Source organism: Schistocerca americana, chromosome 3, assembly GCF_021461395.2.
Source record: "Schistocerca americana isolate TAMUIC-IGC-003095 chromosome 3, iqSchAmer2.1, whole genome shotgun sequence".
Classification (NCBI taxonomy): domain Eukaryota; kingdom Metazoa; phylum Arthropoda; class Insecta; order Orthoptera; family Acrididae; genus Schistocerca; species Schistocerca americana.
In genome coordinates, this window is record NC_060121.1 from 125,170,745 (window position 1) to 125,181,595 (window position 10,851).

At 37.1% G+C, this 10,851-nt stretch overlaps 1 protein-coding gene across 2 annotated transcripts in view; it reads right to left on the reverse strand.

Moving 5' to 3' along the window:
* Nucleotides 1-10,054, reverse strand: part of LOC124607322 (splicing factor 3B subunit 3) — a 55,728-nt gene extending 45,674 nt beyond the window's left edge. The window contains exons 1-3 of one of the 2 annotated variants that reach the window (XM_047139622.1): nt 9,918-10,054; nt 2,591-2,848; nt 2,333-2,503 (exon numbers count right to left, since the gene is read on the reverse strand). In XM_047139622.1, coding sequence (XP_046995578.1) covers nt 2,333-2,503; nt 2,591-2,816 — 397 coding nt within the window. In that variant the 5' untranslated portion in view covers nt 2,817-2,848; nt 9,918-10,054. The remainder of the gene's footprint in view (nt 1-2,332; nt 2,504-2,590; nt 2,849-9,917) is intronic. The other variant, XM_047139623.1, reaches the window with a different exon arrangement.
* Between the last annotated feature and the right edge of the window lie 797 nt (nt 10,055-10,851).

Sequence of the window (10,851 nt, forward strand, 5' to 3'; positions counted from 1 at the left end):
AGCTGCACACGCGCAGTTCAGCCTGTTGTCTGGCGCTTTCTGGTAACTGCTCAAACGAACCTATTTGCTAAATGTTTTTACATTTTACATGACTCACCATAAATGGCAGTAAGTCAAGTAAAAGAAAAATAATGCAAAATCTGTGAGGTGGTATTACCTACATCATCTGCAACTGTGCTAATGCTGTTTATTAACTAGTTCTTCCTTTCACATAATAGTTTGTACAGCCCAATGTGCATGTCTTAGGACATGCTCTGACAAAACACAAGAGCAGAGCTGGACAGGAAAGCACTCACTGGAGGGGAAGGCTTGCCGGCCTCCTGTCTTAGGAAAGCGTACTGGCAACCCATGAGAGAAATGACAAACTATCTAATGCTTCTGAATACTATTCCATTGCTAAGACTTCAAGAGCTCTAGTGTCGCGAGCCAATTGGGTGGTAGTATGCAGCATCCAATCAGAATCAATGAATGAATTATTTCTTTCGGCATAAGATACGAACTGATTATACATATTGAACACCTATTAAAAAGTATTAAAAAAATAAGAGTTTCCCATTCATAAAAAGAAGAAGAAGAAAGTCAATGTGGCATGTGTTGTGTTGACGTTTACACGTGAAACCATGTAAAATTCAGCTGCTGCAAGCTCTTCGTGAAGGTGACAAGCAACAAGTGGAGTTCTGCAACATTTAACATGTTTTGTGCAGTTTCACGTGAAAAGGTGTATGGTCCATTTTTCTTTGCCAAAAACACTGTTACAAGAAACATGCACTTCGATATGCTTGAAACTATTTTCCCACAGTTGGATACCAATTCGAATGACTTCATTTACCAACATGATGAGGCACCGCTACACTGGTATCTGGAATTGTGGGAATTTTTAAATCAAAGGATTACTGAATGATGGCTCAATTGCACTGGACCAAATGATTCAGCCTTACATTACTCGCCTCCATAGTCACTATGTGATTATTTCTTGTGGGTGTTTATAGAAGACTGTTAATGCACCTCCTGTTACCAACAACAATGAAGGGACAGACACTGCGTAACAGCAGCTGTGGAAGCTGTAAATCAAGACGTGTTTGCTGCATTGTGGGAACAATCTGAATACAGCACTGGCATATGCCATGCATCTCAAGGGGGGCATATTGACCACCTATGAAAAAAAAGTTTCCCATTCGTCAAAAAACATAATTCATTGTATATATTTATTAGTTTCAGAAATACAGACATGCCAAATCTGATGATGCTTTTTGGTACACCCTGTGTTTACAATATGGAGAGTCAAAAAATAGTATTAACTGATCTGCTTTTCAAGTTGCTTATCGATTTACCTATTACTGGCACACAGATACGTCTGGGACCTCTGTTACATTAGAATACGGCAGTCTGGTTGTTAAGTTGTCAAAGTCAACAAATGTGAATAGAAGGAAACTAGACGTGCTGACACTGTAGGTCAGCGATTTGATGAAGCAAACAAATCTCAACACAAAAATACAACTGTCATAATAGATTGGACACACAGCCTACACCGAGATCTACATGGTCATTTTGATGACCTACTCTTACGTCTCAATTTGCGGTTTTGACAAAAACTGATGTTGAATTCTAAACCTACAGATCCTTAGAAATTATGAATGATTAATGATAACAGACTCTATAGGTTCATCCTATTTCACTGCCAACACTCAATACACAATTTGTCACCAAAACCAGATTGTAACACAACTGGCATACACCAGAAGTGCAGTTTTACCCTACCGCAGCCCATCAAGACTGTATTCTTGTATTGTCTGCTTTCTGTGCATACTTTACATATGTGCACACACTTGGTTTTGAATTGCACAATGTACAAACAGCATATTTGGAACAGAGATTTGAGACGACATTCTTATACACAATGTAACAATTCCGAACTTCGATTATATCAACCTATACAAAAAACAGATTTGATACACTTCTAATGAGCCAGTGCATCTAACATTTTTCCCAATGTGTAAATTATAATATGAAAGCTGGAGATATAAGCTTAGGAATGATGGAACTGAATGTGACAAAGATATTTTCCATGGTGGTAACTAACATTACAAGTGTCCCCAATGTGCATGACAAGACAGACAACCTGCATTTTAACAGAAACAAAAATCCAAAACTCTTTCAAACTATTCAAAGTTACATGCCCAAGTTAGTTTGCACATTTGAAATTCTTTCACCACTTTGCTGAACAATAGACTGGTTCTATAAAACATCACAATCACTTTGTCTTATGCTAACATGAACACTAACCTAACTTTTAACAGTGGCAATACAAGCTAAATGCAACACACCAACTTACCAATCATCACAGCTCTTCCCTTGGGATCAATAGCCAGGTACTGTCCTGGCACTATCCTCCTACATCCACTCTTCCCAAAAGTTTCCTGATGAACTTTCTCAAAAATATTTTTTGATGGTGAATACTCTAGAATCACTATTCTTCCTGAATCTGAACCAACTACTATATAATCTGAAATGAACAAGAATTTAAACTGTTACAAAACTTCCAGTGAAACATGAAGAATATAGCATTCAAATTGTTAGTGCACTGACAAACCTTTTGTCCCACCAGTAAGACGGAAAGCCATCAGAGACCGAATAATTCCAAACACTTCCACAGTCAGCAATGTATGAACTTTTCCTGTGTTTGGATCTGGTCTCATAAGCTCCAAAGATTTCCCACGGGAAACTAAAATCTCTTGAGTCTTACTGCCACTGAAGTTTCCATGGACAGCATGAGTAATGCCAGTGGCACGCTGTAGTGTTAAATTGTATAGATGCATCTTCTGTTTTTCTTATTCTTGGAAACCTGAAACTATTAACTTCTGTATGAAATATAAAATCTCTTCACAATATATATCCAACTACTTTTGACAATATCTGCAGAAATCTTCAATCTGCCAACACAAATACTTTACATTAACTGCTGTAGCCAGTTAACTGTTTTCTGTTGGATAAATGTAATACAAGTCCTAAGCCTGATACATCCCACAAAAAACAGCATCATCTGAATTAAACGGAATGAAACACCATAATTATTTTATGGTGAGTATAGGACAATATCATGTGGTTGCTTGAAACAAATCCCAATAATCATTAAATTCAATGTCAACATTTTAAATTTTGGACATCATATATTCCAACACAGGGAATTTCTTGCAAGCATTCCATTTCCAGAGATCAAACTAATTATGTAATACAATTATAGCAAAAAATATGTCCACAACTGATCCCAAGGCTCTACCACAACTTGAAAGACTGAGAATCTATAAAATCTGAGTAGTGTATCAATGTTTTTCAATGATTACATTAACCTTCCTAACACCAAGCAGTATTGGATCTGACATTTATTTTCATTTGCACAGGGAACTGTGCTAGTGTATGTCATACATATATTTATTTTTTTTTTACACGCATCTGGTTCCATAGGACCAAACTGACTAGCAAGTCTCTGGTCATGGAATGTGTCAGTGCATGAAATTACAACAGAAAAGTAATAACAGATAAAATGTTTATTAATTCTAAAAAGACATCGAACTATAAGTTTATGTAAATGCAGGTTGGCTGGCAGCTTTTCGAGGAGCTCTTTCCGGTGTGGGGGAGTAGCCACGTATGTGAAAAACGGCATCCCACTTGAGTCAATTGATGTTTCAAAGTACTGCACTGAAAAGGTGTTTGAATGTTGTGCAGGTGTGGTTAAATTTAACAGAGCTAAACTTCTAACTGTTGTTATTTATAGGTCCCCAGACTCAGATTTCGCAACATTTTTGCTAAAGCTAGAGGAGGTTCTTGGTTCACTTTATAGGAAATATAAAAAGTTAGTTACACGTGGTGACTTCAATATTAATTGTATAAGTGATTGTGCAAGGAAGAAGATGCTGGTAGACCTCTTTAATTCATATTATCTTATGCAAACCGTATTCTTTCCAATGAGAGTGCAAGGGAACAGTAGAACAACCATAGACAACATTTTTGTTCATTCATCATTACTAGAAGGGCATTCTGTTAGCAAAAAGGTGAATGGCCTTTCAGATCATGATGCACAAATTTTAACTTTAAAAGATTTTTGTGCTGCAACACGTGTTAAATACAGTCATCAGCTGTTCAAGTTGCTGTAGAGACCTTTGTAAACCTTATAAAGGAACAAGAGTGGCAAGATGTTTATAGTGCTGATACAGTAGATGATAAATATAATGCTTTTCTCAAGACTTTTCTCATGCTCTTTGAAAGTTGCTTTCCGTTAGTGTGTTCAAAACAGGGTACTATCACAAACAGGCAGCCTGGGTGGCTGGCTAAGAGAGATAAGAATATCTTTTAGAACAAAGTGACAATTATATCAAAACGTTAGAAACAGTCAAAGTGTAAATGCAGCAGCCGATTACAAACAGTATTGTGAGGTGCTTAAAAATGTTATTAGGAAGGCAAAAAGTATGTGGTATGCAGATAGAATAGCTAAGTCTCAGGATAAAATTAAAACCATATGGTCAGTCGTAAAGGAAGTTGCTGGTCTGCAGAGACAGGTCGAGGATATAGAATCAGTGCGTAGTGGGAATGTCCGTGTTACTGATAAGTCGCATATATGTACAGTATTTAATAATCACTTTCTGAATATAGCAGGTGAACTAAATAGAAACCTAGTCCCAACAGGGAATCATATAGCGCTCTTAGAAAACAGTGTTCCGAGACTGTTACCTGAAATGCTCCTCCATGATACTGACAAGAGGGAGATTGCGTTAATAATTAAATCACTAAAGACCAAGAACTCATGGATATGACGGGATATCTAGCAGAATACTGAAGTATTGTTCTATGTATCTTAGGCCAGTTCTCAGCCATATCTGTAACTTTTCCTTTAGGAGTGGTCGGTTTCCTGACCGATTAAAGTACTCTGTAGTGAAGCCATTTTATAAAAGGGGAGACATTGATAATGTTGACAATTTTAGACCTATTTCTATGCCATCGGTGTTTGCTCAAGTTATCGAGAAGGTTGTATATACAAGGTTATTGGAGCATTTAAATTCACATAATTTGTTGTCAAATGTTCAGTTTGGTTTTAGAAATGGTTTAACAACTGAAAATGCTATATTCTCTTTTCTCTGTGAGGTTTTGGACGGATTAAATAAAAGGTTGCGAACGCTAGGTGTTTTCTTTGATTTAACGAAGGCTTTTGACTGTGTTGACCACAAAATATTACTGCAGAAGTTGGACCATTATGGAGTAAGGGGAGTAGCTTACAATTGGTTCGCCTCTTACTTTAAGAACAGAAAGCAGAGGGTAATTCTCTGCAATATTGAGAGTGGTAGTGATGTTCAGTCCCAATGGGGCACTGTTAAGTGGGGCATTCCCCAAGGGTCGGTGCTGGGGCCACTGCTGTTTCTTATTTATATAAATGATATGCCTTCTAGTATTACAGGTGATTCAAAAATATTTCTGTTTGCTGATGACACCAGCTTGATAGTGAAGGATCTTATGTGTAATACTGAAACAGTAACAAATAATGTAGTTCATGAAATAAGTTCGTGGCTTGTGGAAAATAATTTGATGCTAAATCACAGTAAGACTCAGTTTTTACAGTTTCTAACTCACAATTAAACAAGAACAGATATTTTGATCAGACAGAATAGGCATATTATAAGCGAGACGGAACAGATCAAGTTCCTAGGCATTCGGATAGATGGTAAGCTGTTGTGGAAAGCCCATGTCCAGGATCTTGTTCAGAAGCTAAATGCTGCTTTATTTACCATTAGAACAGTATCTGAAATAAGTGACACTTCAACACGAAAAGTAGTCTACTTCGCATATTTTCATACGCTTATGTTGTATGGTATTATTTTTTGAGGTAATTCTTCTGATTCAAAAAGGTTATTTTTGGCTCAAAAACGGGCTGTTCAAGCTATATGTGGTGTAAGTTCGAGAACCTCTTGTCGACCCCCATTCAAAAATCTGGGAATTCTGACATTGCCCTCACAGTATATATTTTCATTAATGTTGTTTGTTGTTAGCAACATTAGCCTATTCCCAAGAGTTAGCAGCTTTCACTCAGTTAATACTAGGCAGAAATCAAATCTGCATGTAGAATGCACTTCCTTGACTCTTGTGCAGAAAGGAGTGCAGTATTCTGCTGCATCCATTTTCAATAAGCTACCACAAGAACTCAAAAAAAATCTTAGCAGCAGCCCAAACTCTTTTTAAGTCTAAACTGAAGAGTTTCCTCATGGCTCACTCCTATTCTGTCGAGGAGCTCCTGGAAGAGCTAAAAAATTAAGCAAACTCCAGTGTTACATTGTTGATTTTCTTCATTTAAACTTACGATTGTCACCTGAATATGTTTTTTTATATTTCATTTTATCTGTTTCTAATATCGTGTTATAATTTCATGTATTGACTCGTTCCATGACCATGGAGACTTCTCCTTAATTTGGTCCCACGGAACAATAAATAAATAAATGCAATCAATATAACACAGAAATCAGTTTTCATAGAACTCCTTGACAATAGAAGTGATGCAGGAGGAAATTTTTCAGTTTAGATTTGAAAGAGTGGATTATTGGTAAGATTTTTGAATCCTTAAGGAAACTTAATGAAAATGTATGCAGCAGACTACTGCACACCTTTTTACACAAGAGTCAATGAAGTGTGATACAAATGCAGGTTAAATTTCTGCCTAGTATTAACTGAGTGAAAGCTGCTAATTCGTGGGAATAAACTGATATTGTTAACCAGAAATTATGGTAAAGAATATACATGTAGGTGGGCCAATGTCAGAATACCCAAACATGGGTCAACATGAGTTTCGCAGTTACATCACTCTTAGCCTAGATCACCCATTTCTGAGCCAAAATTACCCTTTGAGAATGGAAAGAAATACCCAAAATATAATACCGTATTTCAAAAGGTAATGAAAATAAGCAAAGTAGACTACTTTTCGTGCATCACTTCACTTCAGATACTTCTAATCACAGCAATAAGTCTCTTAACAAGATCCTGGACATTGACTTTTCACGAGAGTTTACTATCTGAACACCTACAAATTTGAACTGTCCAGTCTCACTAATCATATGCTCATTCTGTGTAATTAAAAAATCAGGTTCTGTTGAACCTTGTGTTAAAAACTGTCTTACTGTGGTTTGGCATTAGTTTATTTCCTATAAGCCATGAATTTATGTCTAACTGCACTATTTGAAACAACGCCAACATTGCATACAGCAATCTTTACTACCAAGACAGTGTCATCAACAAACAAATATTATCCTCTGGAACTCCCATTGAACTGTGCCCCCTTGGACCCCACATTATATCAATTCTCAATACTGTGGAGAATGACCTTTTGCTGTCAAAGTATGAGGTGAACCAATTGTGAGCTACTCCCCATTTCCATAATGGTCTGACTTCTGGAGCAATATTTTGTGAACACAAACACCTTAGTTAAAAAACCCGTAGCATTCAAAATCATTGGTTAATCCATCCAGTACCTCGTAGAGAAAAGAGAATACAGCATTTTCAGTTGTTAATCCACTTCTAAAACCAAACTGTACTTTTGACAGCAAATTATGTGAAATGAAATGATCAATTATTCTTATATACACAGCCTTTTCAATAACACCAGCAAACACTAATGGCACAGATATAGGTCTACAATTGTCTACATTAATCCCTTTCCTCCTGTTATAAATCAGTGTTACTACTGAGTAATTTAACCGTTCAGGAAACTGACCATTCCTAAAATGTGCAGCATATGTATCTGCTAGATACTATCATACTCAGAGTCCTTGTCTTAGTGATTTAATTACTGACTCAATCTCCCTCTGGTCAGTATGACAGGAGTATTTCCAATATGTCTCAGAAGGGCATTATCCAAGAGTTACAAGACTCCCTGGAGAAACTAAGTTTTTATTTAATTCACTAGCTATGTTCAGAATATTGTACATACATATGGCATCAGCACCAGAAACATTTTTACCACATACCATCTTTACATCATCAACATTGTGCTGCTGACCAGATACTTCCTTCACGACTGACCACATGGTTTTCATTTTATCCTGTGAAATACCTATTCTATTCATGTACTGCAAACTCTCTTCTTTCCTATAACACTTAGGCACCTTACAGTACTGTTTGTAATGGGCTACTGTAGTTCAACTGTGACTACATGTAACATTGATATAATTCCCACTTTCTTCTACAGTATCCCATTTAGAATATTCTAATAAAAAGCAATTTTCAAAGAGCATGAGAAATATGCTACAGAAAGCATTATCTTTGTCATCTATGTTATCAGCACAACAAGCACCATACCTACTCTTGTACCTTAAGAGCTATAAAAAACCTCCATAGCCCCTGGATTAGCTCTTCTACATAGTTTGTAATTATATATGTTTGTTTAAAAACCTTTCGGTGTTAAAATTTGTGTATCATGGTTGGATTGGCAATTCACCCCTTTACCAACAGAATGCCTACCTAGTAACAATCAAAAATATTGTCTATTCTTACTACTGCTCTCCTGCACCCTGGTTGAAAAATATATATATATATATATATATATATATATATATATATATATATATATATATATATATATATATATATATATATATTCTTCTTCAGATCGTATGAATTTAGATCTTCCAATGTCCTTTTTCTTGCACAATCACCTACAAAATTAACGTGCCACCAGTTTGAGTAGGTATCTTTTCCAGATCACCATCTACATCACACTCCCCAACACTATCAAGAATATTCCTAGCTCCACCCACATCACTACCTGATCCTCTTTCATAAAACTCCTACATAACTTCCCTATGTTAACAGTCAGCTAACCCACAATACTTCACAATGCTGGTGAGTTGGTACTCACTCCCAACACTTCTTCCAAATGCTGGCCTACACACTGTCATGTGATCTATCTAACAGCACAGCCTCCTTTATATTTGAAATTGCAGCTGTCTTAAGGTCCGTAACTGCTGTGGTCGGCTGCATGTTTCCCACACCTACAAGAGGCTCCTCTCCACTAAACCAACAGTTGTAAGATTTATTGGTGATACAAAAAGTACAACTATTTGAATATCTCCTCCTCCTCCTAAATAAAAAGTACCTAATTTATAAAAGGCAAAATAGTTTAACTGTCATATACAACACGGCCTGATATTCCACCTTGTGGCAGGAAGGTTAACCTTGTAAAATTATATTCAATAAGATTTGTTACGTGCAGAGACATCAGATTTCAAAAAACACCCATCCTAGATAATTTTCCACTATGAACACGATGCTCCATCGGGCAATTCCGAGCAAAAGCTTACATAAACACCAAAATTTCCTTACATCTCTAACTTCCACATATGTTAATATAACCAGGAACACTAAAATGCTGGCTTCCAAATTCAACTGTGTGGCCTAAGCAAACCCCTAAGCAAAACACACGATTAATTACTGACGATGTGTTACTTTATAAATACGCATTAAAGGAAAGCGCTATTCACGATACCGGTTGTTCTCCACATTACACAAAATGAATAAAATTCTGGCGGCTGCACATCGCTACTCTGGGGCTGCAAAAAATATCTAGCACGTATAACCCCACCTCACCCCCTGCCGCAATGACAAAAAAATTACAGAAAAGTAATTAAACACTGCATTACAATCCGGTGCCCATAAATGGAGAAAAATGCTTGGGAGCCGATTGGAAAACAATTCCAAATCAGAATGATAGACATACAGAATAGCAATAATTGTTACTTAACTTCATCAAAGTTAAACAGCGAAACTCAACGAAGCAAATCAGGACATAACGAACTCTATACGAAAAGAACGAATATTAATATACATTAATTCAGAAATAATACGTCATGTATCAACACAGTAAGCACAAAAAACTTATTAATTACCTCTAAGTTTAAAAACGGCCGTTATGTGCAAAACAATTATCCATTTCTGAGAAAACTTCTACCACCGCCACGACACACTTTCTAATATGGCTACCAGCAAAATGAGAAAGAGGCAGCCAACTGCGAACTGATGTAGCAGATCTCTGAACGGCAACCGGAAGTACAAAATGGCTTCCATAGGCGTAGCCCCCACCCTCAACAACAGAATCAGAAGTGGGGGAACAACGACCCCTGAGTTCGCTCGTATTTTATGCCAATTTAAATTGGCCGTAAATCGTCACGTCGCATCAGCTACCCACACATTAGCGGATTTTAGTAACGGGTCGCAGATACTTCCGACGGATTCTGCGAAACCTGCAGGCCTTGCCTGTTGGTAGAACGGGTGGAAACAAGAGACTTCTCCGACACATTATTTATGCTCAGAAATTAAAAGCAGTTCTAAACTCCGGTTAATTCGCATATGCTCACTACAGGGTGATATCTCTCGCAGGTGCTGAATAGTCAAAAGGAAGGTTGATACGCGTTGAATCTATCGCTGATAATGAAGAAGTCTCCCATCGTAGAGATCGTTGTATAGCAAGCTGTCTGCTGTGACTTCCGCTTCCAGAACATTGAGAGGCATCTCTGTGTTAGCTGCTGAAATCGTCCGAATGTTAGCTGGAAGTCGTTTGAACCACAACATGTGGCTGGAATTTCCTGGTAACAAATCTGTCCCCATCAAGTACTTAAGTTCCTTCAGTAGCTATTTGGGAGACTTGTCTCCTAATTGTTTGCCTCTAAGTAATCTTTGGAACTGTATCTTTTTTATCAAAAGTAACACTGATATTGCAACACAGTTCTGCTTGAACTTTGTGCATTTCATTTAAGTGGGTCTCAACACAATGAAATAGATCCACATTATCCCTAACACAACGTTACTTGAAGATTCTCTCTG